General features: G+C 33.5%; 2 protein-coding genes across 3 annotated transcripts in view; one reads left to right on the top strand and one right to left on the bottom strand.

Annotated features, from left to right (window-relative positions):
- The window catches only part of LOC138696227 (tRNA wybutosine-synthesizing protein 4-like), a 302346-nt gene that overhangs the window by 226060 nt on the left and 51630 nt on the right, over nucleotides 1–24656 (bottom strand). The gene's annotated exons all lie outside the window — the stretch shown is intronic.
- The window catches only part of LOC138696216 (uncharacterized), a 131295-nt gene that overhangs the window by 85435 nt on the left and 21204 nt on the right, over nucleotides 1–24656 (top strand). The window contains exons 11-15 of one of the 2 annotated variants that reach the window (XM_069820875.1): nucleotides 4972–5121; nucleotides 6714–7199; nucleotides 10470–10781; nucleotides 13826–13940; nucleotides 17675–20622. In XM_069820875.1, coding sequence (XP_069676976.1) covers nucleotides 4972–5121; nucleotides 6714–7199; nucleotides 10470–10781; nucleotides 13826–13940; nucleotides 17675–18966 — 2355 coding nt within the window. In that variant the 3' untranslated portion in view covers nucleotides 18967–20622. Of the gene's footprint in view, nucleotides 1–4971; nucleotides 5122–6713; nucleotides 7200–10469; nucleotides 10782–13825; nucleotides 13941–17674; nucleotides 20623–24656 lie in introns of those variants that run through there. The other variant, XM_069820884.1, reaches the window with a different exon arrangement.

The raw sequence follows: 24656 nt of genomic DNA, 5'->3' as shown, positions 1-24656 counted from the left end.
AATTTATCAGGAGACTTGTCAGGTGTGATGAAAAATAGGTATATTATAGCAACCATGACATCTCAAAACAGTATCTCGATCCCCATCGGCCTGCCAAAGTCGTCGTTAAACAAAATCGGTTCGACCTCAAAGTTTTGTTATGTGTCTGGCGCAATTTTGAAGAGGTTATTGATTGGGAATTTGTTGCAAATGGACGTGCAGTCGATACGGATCTTAATTTTCAACAGCTAGAACAAGTTGATGAAGATTTAAGAGAGAGGTACCCACATTAGTTGATCGGAATTGAATTCTCTTGCAACAGATCAATACGAGACGCAATACAGCTTGAACAACCATGGCAAAAATGCAGGAATTCGGAGGAATCGAACTGCATCTTCAGATTAGCATCTGTTTCGATCCATGGCCTACTTTCTAAGAAATTTCCAAGACTTGGAAGCCGTTGAAATGGTTATCACAGAATTCTGCGCAACAAAACCAGAAACTGGTACCATCACGGCATAATAAGCCTTGCTGAAAGGTGGCTCAAGACCATAGAATCTAATGGCCTTTCCTTTGAAGGTTACGTTAATTTCTTTTCATAACACATTTAAACTGAAATTTTGCTCCAAAACAGACGTTACTTATACAGTATTTGTATAGTAATACAATACGTTCTCCAATTAGTGATGCTGCAAATCCAAAAATTTCGGGGTTCTCAGAGAAACACAGGCATGGGCACTATGTTCCCGCATGATCACTGTTCACACCACTCCTTCATTTCTCCCTTCACAAATATTCCACCTGTCTGTGTGTACGTACAGCAAGCATAGGTTGAACTCGGTACTATAGTGTTCTAATCAGGGGTGTGTAAAGTAGTGGGATATGGCGAATAAATTGTAGAGGAGAAGGTGGTAATAAGGGACAGTCTTTTTCCGCAATCTCTAATTTGAAAACAACGAAAATAAAAATGGGATTTGAGGTGATCCCTTATAGGAATATCATTTCTCCTTATGTGTGCAAAGTCATAATATGATTGTATCAAGGAATCAGGTGTTATGTTTTAGAAAGTGCTCATGTCGCATAATTGTACTTCCAGAAAATAAGATTGCAATATGAGACAGACAAACTGCCTGTGTAAATTCTAAAAATTAAGCATGGAATCACATACGTTACTTAAGACATGAACACTGGTAACACATTAGACACAGAATTCGTATGGAAATCAATGCCTTGATAGTTATATAAAAAAAAATATGAAGTTCATTTTCCATAGGTGACTGCCTTGGTTTCCTCCTCAACACCTTTCATGCACGTTTATCAGTACCTTACACACAAATTAGAAGGTTCTAAGATCAGTTTTGTCCTGAACATATATTTTTCTCACAGGAACAGTAATCTATACTAATAATAAATCTGTAGCCGAAATTTTTCTGGTAATTTTCGATTTTCCAAAAATAATTGGTCCTAACATATATAATTAACCACCTGAAATCGAAAATCGCTTTTTTTAAATTTTTGTTTGTATGTCTGTCTGTCTGTCTGTCTGGATGTTTGTTACCTTTTCACGCGATAATGGCTGAACCGATTTATATGAAAATTGGAATATAAATTAAGTTCGTTGTAACTTAGATTTTAGGCTATATGGCATTCAAAATACTTTATTTGAAAGGGAGGTTATAAGGGGGCCTGAACTAAATAAATCGAAATATCTCGCTTATTATTGATTTTTGTAAAAAAAATGTTACATAACAAAGGTTTCTTTAAAAATGATTTCCGATAAGTTTTATTCTTTGAAAAATTTTGATAGGACTGATATTTAATGAGATAAAGAGTTTTAAAATTAAAATAATGCCATCTAAGGTGGTGCAATGAAATAAGAACAAATGACTTCCTCTATAAGGGGCCTTGGACAACAACAAACGAAAGATATTAAACATAGCATAAAGAGAATGTTTCTGTGTTTATATGAAGTAATATCGGATGCTAAATTAACCGATTTGTATAATTAATTATTATTTCACCATTGGAAAGTGTAGTTTCTCTAGATGGACATAATGCTATAATGTTATTACAGTAACTTGAGTAAATCGAGGACAGGTAAGATTAAAATAGCTTCTTATGCACAGAAAACTTAATAGGCTATTTTGTACATTCATTAAACTATGGTTGCATGTAATAACAAATAAGAAACATGTTAAAGGAATTGTCATTGCACCAAATGAGTGGTCTCTGGACCAAAATGATCGCATTTTAATTATTTAAATACAATTTAAAGTAAGTAACATATTAAACGATTTATTCTTCTATCAAACACGGATGTTCCCTGGATCAAACGTCCTATTTTAATTATGTCATTACTTTATATTTATTTCTAACTGTGCAGCGGAGCACACGGGTACGGCTAGTGTTGTAATATGGAACAACCCATCCCACAACACCACCACTCATACCATAGGCCCTAACATAAAACTTTGGATAAATTTAATTTACAATGGCATTTGATTTCCATGATGCTGGGCAATTCAAATCTATACCTCCTACTCTTTTACGCATAAAGATAATTCCTCTACCTTAATTTGTTACTGCGTAACAGCCGAGAAAAAGCAAACTCTGCAAAAACTTTTAACACTGGCGTAATGAACATGACACCCTCTCATGCATAACTGTCACTCAATGGACTCACTGCATCCCATTGCAGACAAAGACTAACTGAGGAGGAATATAGGCCACTGTATGTAACAGATAGTGCCACTAATTTCAGGAAAACAGCCGTGTCCCATTTTACAACCCCGTCCCATATTATCACCTTCTCCTCTAGGTTTCTTTTTAATATCAAGAAGTATGGTAACAAGATTATTTTGTTAATACGAATGAAGGTAAAACTCAATGCCTCAACTATTCAGTTGAGATTTACATAAAATATTATGATATCAGACGGCACTTTGATCTTCAAAATAAGAAGAATTTTGACAAACATAAACTTACAGGTAAGAGTTTAACATAAGATTGGTTAAAAATGGTTTATATTAATAATTTGTTGTGCAGATTGTAATAGAAAAGTTGAAGAATCCACAAGAATAATATTTGTTAATGGAAAAGCCAACCCACAATCACTACTATTTGAAAATGCAGTCCAATCAATTTATAACATTTCAAACACACAGCCGAGTCATACAGAAAAATACCATTTTTCAAATTGCAGGTAAAACCGGCAAGGAATTGTATGAATTATTGCCTAATGACATGTCTCCTAGCTTACGTAATTTCGCAGTAAGTTGCTGGCAATCTTTGAATCCACGTATGTCTGCGAACATTTTTTTTTAATGAACCTGATGATAATTATTGCGTGTACACGTCTAACAGTTTACTAACATCTCGTAATGCTTTACGTTTAGCCTAATGTAGTAATAGCACAGTCTAGTATATAGTCACGAAGCTCAATATGTAGTAAATATGCATTCATAGATAGTTGCTAACCACTAGGATCGCTACTATCACCTCATTACAGACAATGCGAAATAGTACCGGCACAGTCTATTGTTCCCAGCACCCTCACAACTCAAGCTTCGTGACTGCATATATTAGACTGTGGTAATAGTATCCATCCTAATATAGACAGACTCGTCCTGACCAAACAGTATATAGGTGATCTAGAGCTTATAAGAAATTATTTACGAGTGCTAAGCCATGGTGATCATATGAATGCCTATATTACGTATTTGACTTGATTTGAAATGTTTAATGTAATGGACTGCCGAATAATAATAATAATAATAATAATAATAATAATAATAATAATAATAATAATAATAATTATTATAATAATAGTTTACAAAGTCAATGCATACACTAAACAATTTGTCCAAGTCATGCACAACTAGCAATTTCATAAATACAATTCCAATAACAAATTTTTTATCAATACTAATATTATTTGGTCTAGCTATCTTCTACATTGTTTGGTCTGTCTTACACTTATTGTTTTAGTGTAAGTTTCGACCAATGCATCTTGTTTATTCTTATAACAATCTTTCTTACCTAAATTTACCCATTCAATTCTAGTTTCTCATCAATTATTTCATTTCTTTTATTTTTAACTAAAAACAGAAAGAAACCTATTTGTTTTTGTAAATTCAGGTTCTTATTATTCATTAATTTTTCAATTGCAATTTCTTTGTTCATTAATAGGAATTTTCCTTTATCAATTTTTCACGAATTTCTTTAGTAAAATGACACTCAAGGAGTAGGCCTATATGAATATCATCTTCTCTATTTTCGCATAAAGGGCATATTCCTTGAGGACAATTACCTCTTTTATTTCTTAACTTCCAAATCCCTAGTCTGAACTAAGCTAGTCATATTTTCTTTCATTTTCATGTTATCTATATATTCACTTCGTCACCATACTTTTTTTATAGGCTAATCATTGAAAAATATTAGAGATCGCATTTCATTAATACTACTAAAGTCACTTTGTCTTGTTACATCTTGATTTAATTAAAATTAAAGTAGCTGTGCTATTTCTCGTTGCCAAATTATCCCATTAGTCCAATATTATAAATGTTATTTTTTATTTTTAACATGAATGACTGCGGAATTAGTTTTGTAGGCCCTACATCCCTAAGCAGTAGAAAAGCTAAGTTCGTGTACAGTAGTTACCCATTGATGTAAACACAGCAGCTACGTCTGAAATATTGTGGAAGGAGTGAATTCGATCATTTTTACCTACCCTCCCTTATGCCCATGCCTGCTTTAGGCCTACAATCGTCATACCAGAATAATGATTTCTGATATGCCATCTGTATGAGCACAACTATTTATCTTAAAATATAGAACGGATTTTATGTTCCATAACTACGAGTCAATTCGCTCAGGAAAGATACACTTGAAATACATATTATAATTTTATCCATGAACAATGTCATTAAAACAACACAGATTGGATATTTACGCCTAAAGGCTACAGACGATTTTAATTTCGTTTACCAACAGGCAGCAGCCACAGGGGCGTCACGTATTAGCAGCAGAGCCCCGACACCGCCTGTTGGGCCCAAGGTTGTGGAACCACCAGAAGATGAGGAGGATGAAGGTGTAGGAGAGGAGGGTGACCAAGATGAAGAATACAGGAGGCAAGCCGAAGAGGTAATTATATCCATCGCGGACAGGAAGAATATTGTTTAAAATGTGCAGGGTTCTGACAGGATTGCTTTTAATTATTGCCCATCTCTACAGAAAAGAACCTCACTGGGAATCAAAACCACGACCTTCGAATTTGTAATGCAGCGCCTTAACCGTCATGTTATCACGCATCCCCAATTCATTGTTGTGCAAGAATTCGTTTTATTCTTGACAAATGAATTCCAGAAATAAGAGTGGTATGGGGATAAGTTTGATAGAGTACAAGACTAGAATCTGGAGAGTATTTTGATGTTCATAAACGGGATAGCAACATCTGCTAAACGAAATGTTTTCATTTGTTTCCATCTAAATTGTGCACCAATATGCCTGGGTTAAATCCCAAATCTTTCCACAGTGCATATGAAGGAAAGGCATAATATGTCACTGTTGATAGTGATTCGTCCGTCGGCCCCCTTGGTGCTATTTGTGCTATATGCCGGCACCGGGTTTCCCCTTCTCCCTCCCTCACCATCATCCTCACCCATTCCCTATATACACTTACACGAACACTTTACATACACTCACTCACTATAGTACACGACATAACTCTTCACATATACACATCATGCATAATGTGGCTCGCCAAACTGGTGTGCAACTTGAAAATGGGTCACAGTTCTGCCATCTATCTGCAGTATGCGGAACCCGAATCACGCAAAGTGAAATGGCTAGGCATTAGACAGACAGACAGACAGACACAGACACACACACACACACACACACACACACACACATTTGTTTCCATAGCAACTTCTGTCCCACTTTGCATTTTCATGTCTTCTTTCACAATATGAAACATAGGTCACCAAATACAGTTACTTTTAGGGATCCTATTTTACGGTGAATAAAAATCTTAAATTTCGATATAAAAATTTGGTTAATTTCGGCGTTATTTCGTAAAAAAAAAAAACACAAATTCGGTGTTATTTCACATTTAAAGATATGACTTTTTGACTCCCGTCATTCAAAATGCATTACTGAATATAACTACTAAGACTACAGGCCTGTATCATCAAAGAATTCTTAAGAATGTTTGCACAATTTTACAGAATTTACACTTTACTATCTGTCGTGTAGAGAAATTCATGTAATAGTCTCCCATACTGTACATGCGAATACGATAAAATAATAGGCACCACAAAACAGTCAGGCTATTTCAACGTTAAATTTAAAAATAGTCCTAGAAATACAGTTAGAATATTAGATCAAAATTTGTGTACATAAATATGAATGCGTAACATTAGATTTTATATATTTTAACTACAATAAATATATATTTTTGGCATATTAAATTCAAATTTCGTAAAACAAATTCTCTTGAAAAATACTAATTTCGAATAAATTCATGCCAAAAACAAAATTTCCACGTGTACACAAAATTTCGCTTATTTCGCAAGTTTAAACTTAAGATATTTCGACCTAGAAGGGCTTGAAACATAACATATTAGCTTATATCAGCTGAAAACTGTTTTCACGAATCCGTGCTTTGCAGAAATTAGGTAGGCTATCTCCAGTTATTTTGTGTTCATACAGAAATACAATTTTGTGCATTTCAGGAAGAGGAAGAAGCAGCCAGAAGACTGTGGGAAGCTGAACAGCACCAACATAGAGAAGAAGAGGAGCAAGGTGGTCATGGAGAAGCCGAGGGAGAAACTGGAGCAGGGGAAAATGGAGAAAGAGTTGACAGGTGGGAGCGTGAAGAAGATGAAGTTGAAGGTGCTGCAGATGAGGAAGAAGAGAGAGAGCACGAAGAAGGGATGAGTGAGCATATTCACAATGGCGAAGTGGACGAGGATGTTCACAATAATGAAGGAGACGCAGATGTTGAAGGCAGAGAAGCTGATGAGAAGAGAGATGCTATGGGTGAAGATGTCGGTACAAGCCAAAGAGAGGAAGATGTGGAAGTGAAGCGACTTGTTGAGGAGGGGAATATGGAGCAGTTGGCAAACTTGGTGCTGAATGGAGAAGGTCATCGACTCATTGGACTCACATCAGACGACCCAGAGTTGCAGGGATTCCTTAATAACGTGCCAGCATATATGGTTAGTTTATGGAAAATTGAAGTCTGGACATAAAAAAGGCCTGTAAGTGCCAATATCTTTGAAATTTTTTTTTCAAAATAGAGTATGTCCCTGGCTCAATCCAGTAAGAAAAGGAGACAAGTTCCATTGTAATTGTATTTCGAACCTAGCTTTGCCCATAGACGTGCAAAATGTATGATATTGTATTACTAGTTGCACAAGAAAGCCCTGTTTTCTGGGATTTTTCTCTCACAGCCTTTTTTATGTTCAGTCTTCAATTATTATTATTATTTAGTCGAACTAAATATGTGCCAACATTTCTAAATTTACTTCTAAGCTTACTTCTCATGCGCAATTCATTGACTGATTTAATAATAATAATAATAATAATAATAATAATAATAATAATAATAATGGGGTAGAGACCATGATCAAGTTCCTTTTACACTTAAACCTTGTAGGCCTATAGGTCTATTGTACCCCCTACAATAATAATAATGATTATAGGAGATTGGTCCTTTGTATAAAAGACCATAATATCCCATGTTGTGTTAATGCGGCGAAGACGTCCCACATTTCTTACATTTTGGGTTCTCCACAAGTTCAATTACATGCAGATGTCCCTCTAGAGTGTTGTATCCTGTTAGAAGGCCAGTTAACACCCTAACTTGGTTCCTGCTTAGTTATTTTGTGATTCATAAGGGGTTAGGTACAGCTTACAGCAGTAAAATTTTTGGAAATATTCAACATTTTTTTCCTCCATTACTGTATCTTGTACAATAATGAAAATTGGTATGTGTAAAACACTGTCCTTCTGCTATATAAAAAAAATATTTTTACGATTTAAAAAAATTATTTATAGCCTATATATATTTTTCAAAATTCATAATGGTGATAGTTCACTGTGCAGTGATGAAGTGTTTCCCTCATAACTCATAAACTTGTTAACTTTTTCAGTTCCCTCTCTTTTATTTTATTGCTGAAACTCATGTTTACAATATCATGCTCTTTCAAGTACATTCCTTAATAAATAATATTTTTTTTTTTTATTTTGTGTTATAAGAAAATACTGATAGTCTATTTGACAATTTTTTTAAATGAATTCATTTTTTATCAGACAATCTATGAAAGGTAGAGAAGTGATCTTGCATCATATTGTGAATATGACATGCATAAATACAACACAAAATTTCATCACAGAATGTTGGATAGTTTTTGAGTTATGTGGGTAACGCTTCATCACTGCACAGTGAACTGAATTAAAAAAAAAAAAAAAAAAAAAAATTGTAAATAAGTTTTTTAAATCGTAAAAAATATTTTTTCATATAGCAAAAGGATAGTGTTTTACACATACTGTACTAATTTTCATTATTGTACAAGATACAGTAATGGAGGAAAAAAATGTTGAATATTTCCAAAATTTTACTAACCCCTTAAATCAGGTCCATCAATCATTTCATGAGCCTGACGTTAAGAACTAGTAATGACCTTCCAGAGTAGCCAGTACATTTTTGCCATCCACTTCTTGACCTCATGTCTGGCATTCTGAGGTGAAATTCCAAAAATTGATTCTGGTCCCCACTGGCCTATGGAGTCAAATTTTGCTAGCTTATCTGCTTCCTCACTTTCGTAGACTCCCTCATATTCCGGAACCCATGCAAGCAGGACAGCGAGTCTTACCTCAGAAGCAAAAATTTCAAAATATCCATTCTGATATATGATGAAATGAATATTCCACTTTGCATATGGTTTATGGCTTACTTCCTTTGAATATCGGTATATATACGCAACTATCCATCCCTGAAGATCAGAAGTATCAACATCTAAACAAACATAATCATCATCATCAGTAGACGTTTGCAGTTAGTTGTGGGTTGTCTCAGAACATAGCCTCCTCCACAAAGTCCTATCTTGCCACAATTCTTCCTCCTGAATTCTTTCCCAATCATGAACTCTCTCTTTTAAATCTATATGTACTTGATCTAACCATCTAGTCCGGGGTCTTCCTAATGTTTTAAAACCTTTGACTTTCATTTCCAATGCCCTTCTTGGCATTCTTCTTTCATTCATTCCTTTCAAGTGACCAAATGATTTTAATCTCATTTTCACTATTATAGTTTTTAATTTTTGAACTCCTAATAATTGTCTAATAACCTCATTTCTGATTTTGTCCCTTCTTGTTTTTTTCTACGCTTCTTAAAAATTTCATTTCTCCTGCCTGGATTCTACTTACGTCCTTCTTAGTCATGGTCCAGGTCTCAGCACCGTATGTAACTATACGCATGTAATAATATTTACACATCATAATTTTTATTTTTTTTGACACCTCCCAGTTCCTCAAAATATTGTTTACTGTGTTGTTAAATTTAGCACCCAGTCCAAGCCTATTAATGATTTCTTGTTGAATTTTTCCTATGTATGAAATCCTGCTTTCTAGATAATCAGGAGAATGAAAAAAATCCAAGATCCTTAGCATTGATCAACAACAGATAATCTACTTCCTCAACCGCTTTTAAAACATGATTTTCATCTTAATTTACAGTAACCACTACCTGACTGTCCTCTTCCAATCCTCATTACTAAACACTTCTCAAGATTTAGATGTAGGCCATATTTTTCTAATTCACCTTGCCATTCTTCCAGCTTTTTTTTGTAATTCCGATTTATTTTCTTCCCATATTAATATATTACTTGCAAATGTCAAAATTTTCCGATTTTCTTCTATGTTTTTATTTTTCAAAATTTTTAGAATTTCACCTAATGCAACATTAAACAAAAATGGAGTACAAAATGAGCATAAAATACTATAATAATAATCAACCATAAACCGACAATCTACCTCTGATTGAGGTTCTCGCTGATATGTACATCTATTATCAGGCAGTACATCTCACTTGACGGTATATGTCAGAGCAAGAACAATTGTTTGTATGCATCTGAAGTCTGACTAGAATAATATGTAGCTAGTCGGCAATGTATGCAATGGAGGGGGAAAGGAACTGGCCACCCTACCCCATTATCTCCTGACCTAGTTGCCTTATAAGTGGTGCCATGTTAGTATCATTTGTAGGGCTCAGACTTGTCTTCAGACAGTTGACTAAACAACAACCGAAAATCCATGTTTTGGCACTTGCTTCCTTTTGTTTTCTAACAGAAGAAATTCTGTAGGAATTGTAGCCTATTTGGCACATGTGGCCAATGGAAGTGTCTTTATACATTGTCGGAAGTTGCAGCAATGCTATCAGAGGCAGCTTACACAGCCTGACGGTCTCTGTATTAATATGATTCTAGGCAAAGATACGTGCAGTGCATGAAGCAGCTCAAGAAGGTCGTCTAAGGGATTTACAGGCAGCTCTAGACAGACGTAAATTTGCAGTAGCCCGCGATGGCTCAAATGCAATGGGCACGACACCTCTCCATGTGGCAACACTGTTTGGGCACACGGCAATTGTGAGGTACCTGGCCAGTCGATTCCCAGAGACCTTACAATCTCGTGACAGCAGTGATCGCACTCCATTGCATTACGCAGCTACTATGGCAGACAACGGACATTACTACAACTTACTGCTGAATCTGGGTGCTGATCCTTCGCTCAAAGACAATGTAAGTTCAATCTTTGTACACAAATCTGCATATGTTTTCAATAGCTGATCCGAAGTTTACAGGTTTAAACCATGCCATAAGCGATGGATTCTTAGGGATGACACAAATTCTTAGCAGGGCTTTCTTCTGAAAGGAAATAAAACGAGATATGGCTGTAGTGGCGAACCTGATTTGCGTGCGAAAAAGAAAAAAAAAACAGAATTGTATGCCAAAGTTTACTAAGAGGTACCTGAATTGGGTACCGTTACGTTTGCAGGTATAAATTTGGGACCAGCATTTTCCTTCCAATTTTTGAGACTTAGAACTGTCAGTTGCAGCTTCTCGAAGCTGAAACTGGTATGGTTAAAAATGCTACATATATATTGGTATATAATATCGTTATTTCACAGATTTGTAATTTCATCATTATATTGGAAATTGTAAAAAAGTGCTACATATATATTGGTATGGTAAAAAATGTAATTTTAAGTAAAACTGCTATGGATAAAAAATGTAATTTTTAGTTTTTGGCAAACGCACATAACATACCTTTTTTTTAAGGAACTGCAATGTCGTTATTTCACAGTTTTGTAACTGCATCATTATATTCGAAATTTCTTAAAGTATTTAAAAGATATTCAAGCAGAAACACATATAAAAATGCGTTCGGAATCAGGCTTGAAACGACCAGAAACTCGCCGAAGAGAAAGTGAAATTTCTTACTCAAGATTTTTTGTCTGCATAATAGCATGTGTTGAATTAAATGGTATATAGACGGTCTACATCCAAAAATATTTTTGTTTGAGAAATTATTTACATAAATATGCCTCCAACCAATAAGTTCTTCACAATGGATTTCAAAATTAACACAACCCTGGTCGTTACGAAAATAGACCAACAAAATATATTAGGTTTGTGTAAAATAATGCTCTGCATAAATATGCCTCAAATATATATATATTTTTTTTTTAGAAAACGACGAACTCCCCACCAATATATTAGACTTTTATGTTACATACAGTATGAGGAATTCGCTCTGAAAATTTGCATGGTTATTTCATTTCCACTCTGTATAGGCAGATGCATTTTTCTTAATTCGAATATGTTTATTAGTAGTGACTGATTTTATCCACAAAGTCGGAAAGCTGTACCATTGGAGAAACGTGAGTTTTATCCCAGATCACATTTATAAAATATATGATCTAGGGTTTTATATATAAAAGTGCAGGGTTTAAGCCACAGTCGCATTTGTCGCATTTTGCTACTCGACTTCTAAAAATGCAACAAACTTCGAATGTAAAATTTACATTTAATGTGCAAAAATGTGACAACCACATTGGACTTTAGAAACGAAGAGGTAATGGAGAAAAAGAAATCAGAGATGTATTTGATCTAATCTGAATTTAAATGAAATGCCGATGGCATGGGCAATGTCCAAAAAGGTATCTACTGTCTTCCTCCGACAAGTTTAGCGCTGGGACCTGAGGTATTCTTGCCATCGGTGCGGGGGGGTTGCAGGTAGATTCTTTTGTTGCTACAGCCAAGCCAAGCCGAGAAGAGTGGGAAGTATTAATCGTCCAAAAATATACAGTCTTCAGTGTGTGAATATTTCATATACATATTGTTTACCTAGGCCTATATGGTTTTGTTATTAATATATTAAATATATTGTTGCAATTTTTGTTCAAACATCTCCCTGATGTTAGCTATGTTAATATTATATGAATTACTCATATTAAATATTTCACCCTTACAAGTCATTTTTAAGGAAACATGCTGTGGAAAAGTTTTTGGTTTTATTCTATTGGAATTTTAGAATATGTGTAATTGGTATCGCGAAAAACAGATTCCTATAATGTCATGCGAAAATCATTTGTTGGTGATATCTTAAAATACAAATCAAGTAGTTTTACTTCTCAAGTGAGTTCAGCAGTACAGTATATTTAAATTGATTACAAATTTAATTCAATTCTACTAATCACTAAATTTTATAGTATGATTCTTCTTTTCATTTATATTATTGTAGTTTTATTATAATTTTTCTTTTTATTTATTTATTGTATTTGTATTTCTGGTGGTGTGATGGCCTTAACTTCACCAGAATGAATAAATAATAAATAAGTAAATAAATAAACAAATAAACAAACAAAGGAACATAAACAAAGAAACAAATAAACAAAGAAATAAATAAAGAAATAAATAACATTTTCTACAATACTTTCCTTCTCTGAACACGTAAGTACGAATGGTTGTATCTCTATCTCGCCAAAAATACGTTAGAAAACTAATAGGCATAATGCTCTCGTAAATTGGGCGAATGTTTTCAGTATAATTGTACTTCCTTCCAAACTGCCACTGTCACTGTTCCCTCCCACTCCAGTACCGCGCTAGACTAGTCAGAACCCCATTCCTCTAAGCACTAAACTCCTCAGAGGATGACTATAGCAATAGTTGTTCGGGAATTGATTTAAAAGAGTTGGTGCCATTCATGTAAGTTATTGATTTATATAATTCCAATGCATTGTGAGTCAGGATTTAGTTGCATGAATCTTGTAAAAACTGGAATTAGAAACCGCCTTTCAGTAAAAAGAGTTAGCACTCTTCTAACAATAAATAAATAATAAATCTTGAAGGGCCTACTAGTAAAGAATTTCAATGTTTAGAGTGCCCATAAAATAACGTATTTTAATGTGATGTAAATTCAGCAGTAGGCTGATTGATTCTAAACATACCTACATCTAATAATTTACTTACATAATATATCTAGAGTGTGATAAGCTGGATTGAAAGTAATAAAACTCCAAGAAACAAATTACATAACTTTTTGTTTCTACATACTTTAGGCCTATTAATTTTATCTTTCTGCACAATTATTTATAATATTGCACAAGCATTTCGCAATTTGCACAAATATAATTTTTCATTTGTACATTTTTACGACAATTATTTATTTTCTAGCTTAAACCCTGCAAAAACGTATTATAATGTATTATCTCAAGAACAACGTACAGAAAATTATTTGATATCCTATGTAAAAATACAATGACTTTAATTTAATTCTGCAGCTAGATAACACAGCAGAATACTACTTGAAAAACACTGGTATCCTCACACACCAGGATCTACTGGATGAATATGGATCATCAGCACAGACTGCTGAGGATATGCTTGAAGACAAAGGTAAGTTACGCCTGCATTCATAATACTTTTGTACATAATGAAGGAGCAGCAGAAGTGAAAATCATACTGCGGCCAATATTATTAAAATATTTTAAAAAAATTAGTTTAATTTAATTAATAATGAGTTACACAAAACTAGGGTGAACAGCTGTCCAAACGATGCTAATACTTTCAATATAATTATGATAAATTTTACTCAATTTTGCTCTTGACAGTACTTATTAACAAGTACCAGCATATTTATTATACCATTATGATACACTCATTAGTCAATTTTGCGCACCCTCTTTCATCTTCATAGGGATAAAGCTATGAAAGTTACATAATAATGCTTTGACTCTGCTAACACTGTAAATAATTTATTTTATTCAGGTCTAAAAACCCTTTTCATCTTTATACGATAAACAACATTCCAAATATTTAAATCATATTTGTTTGTTTCAATTTTATGGTTACAGACAACGGATATGAGATTTCTCTAAATAATAGCTGGATAAATTATGTTTGATCACAAAAATAAAGTATGAAATTGTACAGGATAACAAATTCTACATATTCTCAACAAAATTAATCAATGCAAGCAAAATTATATACTACAGCAGGGGTCGTCAGCACAGAGCACGCTGGGGCTAGTCTCTCTTACCCGCGGAAAACGCAGTGCACTAGAGTGCACTCCGTAGTTCCTAGCGGGTATGCTCTCTATCTTTCCCTGTTGCACGACAGTGCACACGGGACAGCACTGCGTACCCTTTGCACATTTCAGCAAGTGCTGACGACCACTGTACTACAGGATGAACCGCAATTAATGTCATTAATATCAGGGGATTATTCTTTGAGATATTTCAAACAAAAAAATTGAACATAATTTTGCTCGTTTGTGCTTTTTTTTCGAGATAAAAATTGTTTTATGTAAAACATTTGATAGTGTGTTTTGGGAAAGTCATTGATTTAATTTCCAATATACTCCTCAGCCATTTTAAGAGAGCAGTGTATTATGTTAATAAATTATTGAAATAATTTAGTTTTGTCCTTTAAATGTCCAGGAATCTAATCCGAACAAATTTAACATTGTGAAATTCCTAGCAGAACTAAAAGTTACATTTATCCCGTATTTATATCCTATTTATCCATTCATTCATAGTGTTCTGCCCAAGGGCAAGTCTTTCACTGCAAACTCAGCATTCTCTAATCTTTCCTATTTGCCGCCTTCCTCTTAGTCTCTGCATATGAACCACATATCTTAATGTTGTCTAACATCTGCCTCGAACTTTTCTTCCGTTCACCATTCCTTCCCAGTGCATCTCTCAGTGGGCAGTTTCTTCTTAGCCAACGTCCAGAAATTTCATTTTCTCTTCCTGATTAGTTTCAGCATTATTCTTTCTTCACCCACTTCTTCTAGCAGAGTTTCATTTCTAATTATGTCCTTCCATTTCACAAGCTCCATTCTTCTCTATATCCACATTTCAAATGCTTCTAATCCTTAGGTATTTTTCTTTACCAATCATGATCGCTACATTTTAATGCAATTTAATAAAAGTACCTGACAAATATATTCATATATAAACTGAGATTAATGTCGATAGTTTATTAGGTATCAATACAATTCTGTTCTAGTGATTCTGTAATCTTTGGTGTAACTCTATGTACCTATGATGGTAAACAGATTTTTTTAGTATGTGTAGCATATGAAAAAAATACAAAACATGAATCTTTTAAAATAGTATTGCACTCAATACTGTGACCTAAATCATATTCGTATTATAATTAAATCGATAGTTTTACGTTATAAATATAAACCATTTCATCAATTAATCCTGGCTTTATATCCCAAAAAATTGCGCTAAAATGTCGTGACCAAGTCTCCTGAATTTTTGTGATCAGAAGTTGGTCACCCTATCTCAACGACTTTTGCATCATATTGTGTATGTACTTAATACCTACGCACTTCACTTTACGTGATTCGGGTACCCAGGATCGTGACCCAGTTTCTAGTTGCACACCACATCGGCGGGCCACGCTGTACATGATATGTATCTGTAAAGAGTTATGTCATGTACTAGGGTGAGTGTACGTGTAAGTGTAGTGTAGTGTAGGGAATGAGTGATGATGACAGCTGCTGCCAGCACATAGCCTACTCCTGTTGAATAGCACCAAGGTGGCCGCCAGGCTTAACGTCCCCATCTGACAGACAAATCACTATCAACAGTGACATATGCCTTCTCTTCATATGCACTGCAGAGAGATTTGGGATTTAACCCAGGCATATTGGTGCACAATCCAGCACTATCTCCTAGTCCCGAGGTAGAAATTTTACATGAAAATTTCTTACCCCACTGGGAACTGAACCCAGGCCGGCTAGTGTGGAGACAGACACGCTACCACAAAGCTAACTCGGCGGTGCATCATATTATAAAGTTGTGAGAAATTATTTGCTTAAATACAGTAAGTGCCATGCAATCACATTGCTTTAAACACAATGCAATGCTGAAAATGTTCCGTTCTTTCTAAGAATCAATTGAAATATGTACATCTATAAAATTCTAACATATGCTTCGAAAAATTTAATTTAAATCCTAACAATCTGAGCTTATTTTCGACACGGGTGAGTCAGATTATGAGCCTGTAACCCCATTACAGAAAAAATTGCAATGGTGAATGAAAACTGTGATAATTAGTATTTACGTACATTGTGGTCCACAACCTTTGAAACACTTATAACTAGCGTATTTTAGTATATTTAAAAATAGTTATGTATTTACGGTATGTTATATGATTGAGCATAGCCTATCGTTTGAAGTAGCTGGCAATTATACAGGTTACAGAAATTCTGAAGATGGGAAAAAATATCAAAGAAAAGAAAGTAGTTATCCGTTATTGAGGAATAATTGATCTTCAGAAAAATATGGACAGTAGCTTAATTTCTGGTGTAATGTAATTTTATGTAACTGTGAAAGTGATGTCAAGAAAAGTTATTTTTCAAATACTTCAAAACAAAGAAAACATAGCGGTATGAAATGGTGAATAATTCCGTATGTCGATTTTCCTATTTTTGACTAAGAAAGTAGGTATAGTCCAGACTTCTTGCGAGATTCATCTGGCTACTACATCATGTGCCTAAAGCACAAAACGGAAAAACGATCTGTGTAGTATGAAAAGTCGCTTTGAAAGTTAACTGCCAGAGGGAAAATAATACTTCATGTCCATGTAACTGGGGATTACTTCAGCACCACAGATATGTAACATGAAACATTCTTCCCACTTTGTTATCAAATGACTTTATTGTCAAACGCCTGACATTAGAAAACAACAACAACAACAACTTTGTTATCAACTGTATTTAAAAACAGATTGGGAAGCATTCCAATAAATAATTAATTACTTACTACACCAAAATGAAATACCAAAAACCGTATATTACTTAACTTTGTAGTACCTAGCTCTATTCAGGATTTCTTCCTTAATTTTACTTACATTGGAAACCAAAACGTTGTGCTGTAATGATAAAATCGAAATAAAAGTGGTTCAATATAAGAAAAAAGCTCCAGTCTGCCATTTTCTTTTCATTTAAACTGCAGGAAGCAGAGTCAAATTCATTAAATTTATTTTTAAAGAAGAAAAATGTTTAAGCTGTTCTGTATAAAATAATTATGGTGCATTTTGAAATGTATATAAATAATATCCAATTAAAGGCAAAATCATAAACTTGTATTCTTATTTATAATATTTGAATGCAGTTCCAAATGACACCTTCTCTGCAAGACGTGATGTTGATGACCCTGAAGTCCTAGAAACACTGGAACGATGTTATGAACTTATACGGGAAGAAACCTCATCTAACGGGCAAGTGATGTCTGGTACTTTGCTGCAACGTTATCTGAAAAGACCCGTATTTGAAAAACTAAGACTGCGACTAACACGAATGGACAACAATCTTTTGGACGTTATCTGGCCTGGTGCTAAAGAAATCCCTGAAGACAACGATGATGATATCGACGAAGAATTAGAAGAATTAATTCAAAGAAATGGTGGTGTAATTGCACCAGATTATGAGTCTTACACTGTCTTTGCTGAGCTGCTTTTACCTCTGATCAAAGATCTTCATGGAATGCTGGTGAGTTACGATCTCCATCCACAACCAAAATCAATGTTTTACTTGCCAGATGATGACGATGATGAAAATGACGATGAAGAAATCAGAAAAAAGAAGGGACTTATCGGTAAAATCAATGTTGACCCATCTGGTAAATATGTCAAAAGTGGGAGGATTGAATGCTGTAGGAACCTTGCAGAGTACCAGTTTCCATCAAGCTTGAGTTACGCCAATCTTGAAGCCCTAGAGAGAGATTTAGTGAGTGCTCTTGAGGCTTGTGAAGCAACAGAAATTAAAGATACAGATGATGATGAAGATGAAGAAGAAAACAAATCATATTACTCAATGGCTGAAGTGCTTGAAGAGAATTCTGAAATCAGAGATAAACTTGAGGCTTCAAATTTATTGATACTTTTAACTGATGATCATGAGAATGAAGAAAATTTACTACACGGTCAACACTGGCCACACGGAAGAGGAGTGTTCATTTCAAAAGATGGAAACATCGCCATCTGGATCAATGTCCAAGAACATTTACGGGTTCTTTCATCGACACCACAAGATAAACCTGCCAGCTTGGGTGAAGCATATGACCGTCTTGCACATCTGATGATGGATCTCGAAACGATGTTTGAATTTAAAACAGATCCTTTGCTTGGTTATTTAACAGCATGTCCATCTGTGCTGGGAAATACCCTTCACATTTATTTGTCTGTCCATCTTCCAAAGTTGGGAAAAGAAGAAGATAAATTACAACGTCTGTGTTCTGTTCGAGGTCTAAACATAAAAAAGAAATCTGATGGAGAAGATATGTTCAATTTGTGGAATCAACAAAGTCTGAGTATTACAGAACACCAAACAATAAAGGACTTCTCAACAGCAGCTTCCAATGTCATTCAGTTGGAGGGAAATTCCTCCAAGTCACAAAATAAATAAATATAACAATGGCTACTTTTGTGAAATGTCTCTCTTTGAGTGAAATTAACTGCTATTTCAGCTTGATGAATAATGATTCGTTAAAATGACAGCTTTAAACTTCTTTAAATAGAAACAAAATAAAAGAAGAAAACAATGTCTCGAGTTACGTGCATTATATCTCTGGAAAATTTGCACTCTAGACTGACTTACAGCATAGATATGCTACAATCGCTTCATTTGTAATTGTAGCCTCAACACTATATCTACATAATCAAACATTTTCGTAAATAATTGAATTCCAATACAAGACGTAACTTTCTAGAAAAGATTTTTTTAATTACAGTTTTTAATGCAAATGAGGCGAAGATATAATGCACAGAGCTGTAGAGTCCTATAATTATTTTATATTTCAAGATATTAAATATTACTACTAATTGAAAAGAGTAAATACCATACATTGTTGTAATGAACAATCCTCATCAAAGTACTGTACAAACTGTTCATATTTAAGATCTTTTTGACATAATTTTGTTTGTAGCATATGCATTTGGGTTCTCTTATTACTGGAAGTTATATAATTTATTCCACTATTTTCCACTATTGTGAAATGTCAATAAAAGAAATATTATGTTAATGCATAATAGATTCTAATTTAAGCCTGAAACTTACAAGAAGAGATCATGGTGTATGCATTTCAAATGAAGTGTATTAGTTTAATTTCTGACTAACTACCGTACATAGTCGTAGTAATCAGTGAGAGTATTATAGTTTAATAAGTACAGAAAATAGGATATAAAATCTGTAATAGGCCTAATACTTATTACCAGTTAAATCCACTTTTGACATATTATTAATAGGATATAATATATTTCATGGTATGTTACTGTGGACCAATAGCATATAAATAGCCTTCCTTAACTATTTTTGTATCTTAACGTTCATAATATTGAGTTAATTCAGGTAGCATATTTGCTCGGCATGAAAGACTTTAATAAAAACAAAAATAACAACACAAATATGTTCAATATGTGAAGAGGTTGAGGAAAAACTAATGACAACATGCTGACTGTAAGGCATTAATGAAAAGCTAAATGTTAACGTTTCTCATTTTGTTAGCCTAGTTTACTTAAATTTGCGCAATGGAGAGTAGGGCCTAAATTTGTGTTGCATTGTGGCCCATTTCGAGAAAACTGCTTGCAGAGTGTTTTTAATACCGGTACCGGTACCAGTACATATTTTCATAAACTATACATTAAATTTGGTAAATCTCCATAAAATTGTCTTGTTTAAAGTTGCAAAACAAGTTGGCAGTATTCATAGATGCACTACCGGTACTTCCCGAATAGATTAAATAAGTAGTAGGCCTAATTAAAACAACATATTTTATGAATTTTCAACTTAAAAACAATGAAGATAATCTATAATGAAAAAATATGTCCATTTGAATAAAACATATTTAGGAATATTTTTTCTAACCTCTTCACATATTTAGTTAGAATTTTAAAGACATTTAAATTAAACTAATTCTATTTCAAGTGTGTTGGGGCGATGTGCACTATTATGCATGAATATTTTCAAACACTTTCCTTACATTTTTATATGAAGCATCTGATAAATAATAAACTGTTTTTCTTTATATTAAAAATGTGAATAAATAAAACACACGTGCAAGTCTGTTGTAGATATTCAATCACATTCTCACATGTGAAAATCCTGGATATAAAGTTCTCAAGCCACTATTTATTGCATAGTATAGTCAGTTACACATAGAAAAGGGACTATTGAGCTGTATTCTCCTTTTCCCCATACAAAAAATAAATTCAAGGATTCTTCTGCATCAGAAAACATAACATTTATTCCGGAAAAAGTTGTATTATATATTTTATAAACAAACTAAAACACAACATTTATTCCGGAAAAGTTTTAATATATTTTTTATAAACGAACTAATACTTAGAAGCTGCTATAAACTAGAGTAACACTGCTTTCAATCTCTTGTAGAGTTAATTAAATTCAATATCTTAAGGTCTATCTATAGTCATATCCTCTTATAATAATCATATGTGGATTTGTTGTCAGTTGATTAATATTCACACAGGAGAATTTATGTTTTATCATCTGAATGAAGGGGAGAAAGCAAAGGTGAATAGTTATGTTTTATCATTTATCATTATATCTGTTACTGATAAATTACATTTTTACTACCATATCCTATGAATTAAGCATAGTTATGACATGACTAAAATTTGAAAAACTCGATAAAAAAATTTTATTATTCCTCCCATTAAAAAAGAAAAATTCTTTCTATACCATAAAAAGATATCATTTTATTTCTTCCGTTCCTTTTTAAGTCCCCAGTGGACTTTTTATATTTAAAGATCCACTACATGTCTCCCTCACTGTTCCACTGTTTTCTCAGTTCCTTATTTTCAGCATTCTCCTGTGTATAAAAATACTCCTTGTAGCACATTTCTTATCTGAATCAGTTGAAAATTTCTGAAAATGTTGTAATGAGCACAAGGATTAAAATTTGTTCCGGTTTTTATGTCCATAGAATCTTAATATCAATTTTGGTTAGATGAATTACAATAGTGAAGAAATTTAAAAGAAATAATAATAATAATAATAATAATAATAATAATAATAATAATAATAATAATGATACATTAAACCCCATATAAATTGTTGTTTAATTATAAACATTTGAGATGTATTTATGCAAAATTTCAGTTCAATTAAAATAAAACTGTTAAGCATGGGACTTTTTTATATCAACTAGTAATTAAATGGTAATAGATGCTAACAACTTCAGAATCAATACACTCACATAGTCCAAATTAGCACAGCATGTGCTGATAATTGTATAACATGTAGTAAAAAGTCCTAATAACTTTAAAATTAAGTTGAAAGGTTAAAAACGTATTCCTACTTTACACTGGCCCAGATTAAAAACTGGCCAAACGTAACATATTATATTCACAACATTAATAAAACGTCACTGCACAAGAAACTACCAATCTTATGAAATTATGCTTAATGATATTAAATTTTAAATCACCATATTTGATCTTTCTTTGTGATGAGTTTCGTCGAAATAATGACACAAATGTTCAAAACAAAATATTTATATCTGTTATAAATATAAATATTTATCGACCTGGTTGACGCAGTCGGTAGAGTGCTGAGGTTGCTCGAGGTTGCGGGTTCGATCCCGGCCTAGGTAGATGACATTTAAGTGTGCTTAAATGTGATAGACTCATGTCAGCAGATTTGCTGGCATGTAAAAGAACTCCTTTGGGACAAAATTCCGGCACACCAGACGCTGATATAACCTCGGCAGTTGTGAGCATCGTTAAATAAACCATAATTTATTTATTTTTTTAATATTTACCTGCATTTATAGAGCTTCACTCCCAGGTAATAATACTTATTATTCATTTAAATAAAAACTACATTTCGTTTTAAACGATGGCAGCAGAAAAAATTTGCGCAACATTGTAAGTAAACTGCCACGGTCGTCTACTGGCTAGAGCACTGGACCTATAATACTGTGGACCTGGGTTCGATCCCTGGTGTACCCCCAATTTATAACTTCTGTTGGTCCAGGTAACACAGAGGTTTTCTCATTGCGGGTATAGCGTAGACCAGCCTCCTATGGAGCAACCTGGGCAACGACTCTGTCGGTAAATTTGTCTACATAACTGGCTTCATATGGGTGAATGACGTAAATCAAGTACCCACCATTAGTTAAAAAAAAAAAAGGTACGTAAGTACCAAAGGAAAATACAGGAATAAATAATTTCGTAGTTATTCTAGCCGGACCAATATACTTTTTCTCTTTTCTTTTCCGAAAAGCAGATTGAACAATCTTCATTAGTTGTCAGACATGTACGGTTATACATTATCTTATATCACACTCTTAATTAGTGGCTTTTGAACTTACTAAAACTTACACAATCTTGGTGTATGTTCATAAATTGTATTGCATTCTATTATTCACTACCTTCACGATTTACTATCCACTATTTGTACTAAAACTGGACAACAATCTCCTGGGAGATGAGAACTAAAACCTTACTTCAGAGCAACAAGGTTCTACATTTGGAAAAATTCCTCTGGTCTCTAATGGATGAACTTTAGGTCAGTACTATATATATTTCTCTCTGAAATGTACTTCCCAACAGTAGTCAAAATGATAAATCAAACTGGGCCAAAAGCTTGTATCTGTTGACAAAATTTTATAATAAATGCGTTGAAAGTCACAAAAGTAATATTCTGGGTATAAAAGCTTTTGATCATTTACGGATAAGAGGTATCTGGATATACAGTAATATGCTTTGTAATTATTGGAAAGGAAGGTTAATTTCACATATCTTACACAAAGTATAAAAATACCATGTAACTCAGATTATTATTATAATGCGTATGTTGTAAAAATTGTCAGGATAAGCAAAGAACTTATTGTTAATCAGCGATCATATGTGTTAAAAGAGTGTACCAAACAATGAAGATAAAATGTTGAGTTAATACATATGTTAATATTCTTATCACATTCGTGTTAAATCTCTTAAATTAATGTCTTACATCAAATCGTCTTATGTTAGAAACTTAAAAATGAACATGTAACATACCATTTTATCTCAGGTAATATATAATCATCCCACTTGGTCTAAAGCATCATGCCTTAGACTAGCAATACAGACTGAGAACTGGTTCAAGTCTGCATGAGCAAAGAAATTTTCTCATGAAATTTTGGCTATTGTATAGGACCAGTGCCTACCCACAATCATGACGAATTTGGGGAGCTACAGTAAGTAGCAAATTTCGGTTTTAAAACCCAACTGTAATGGCTGAAGTAATCACACGTTACCCGATCCTGGTTGGATGATCGTTCACCTCTGCTGAGGTATGTTGACATGAGGCCAGTAGTTGGCTAGTTGGCCTGGCATTCTATGAACTCTCATGCCACGATTATTATTATTATTATTATTATTATTATTATTATTACTATTATTATTATTATTATTATTATTATTATTATTATTATTATTATTATTATTATTATTATTAAAATAATAAGTACAAAATCACAATAAGTTTTCTAAATTAGGAACAAATATGACAATGTATACTGTATTTGCTGGCGTATAAGACGCACCCCCTTCTTTGTAATTCATTTTTGAGGGGAAAAGACTTTATCACTGAATATTATAACGAGTTTACAGTATTTGAAATATAAAATAATATGTTTGTTTTCATCAAATACCATTTAATCTCCGTCAAAACCCAGAAATTAATCTCAGAGATAAATGAAGAGTCACTTGAAACCTCTTCTAAATCAGAATTAGAGTCCTCATACAACAAATTGTCTTCTGTACCATCCAGTACAGTTTTTACAGCATCCCATGAAGTTCTGACTCATTCACAAACTCAGTATTAACGTATAATACACACCGTGTTTTTCAGACCCATTTTCAAAGAGAAAAAGTGCGTCTTATGTCAGCTAATGCGGTCATTTCAGTTTCAGATTAACGAATTAATTAATCAACTACTCTAAATAAATTACTTACTTAACCAACTTACTAATTAACTAACTACCGGTAGTTGATTTAAATTTCCTGATTCATACAGACACAAAAAACAGCAAAGCAAATCAAATTCATAAAAAATTCCACTAGAGAAATTCACTTAGTTAGGTACACCGATAT

The sequence above is a fragment of the Periplaneta americana genome, chromosome 1 (assembly GCF_040183065.1).
Source record: "Periplaneta americana isolate PAMFEO1 chromosome 1, P.americana_PAMFEO1_priV1, whole genome shotgun sequence".
NCBI lineage: Eukaryota > Metazoa > Arthropoda > Insecta > Blattodea > Blattidae > Periplaneta > Periplaneta americana.
Note: the sequence above shows the minus strand (reverse complement) of the source record. Positions and strands in the feature narration are given on the sequence as shown.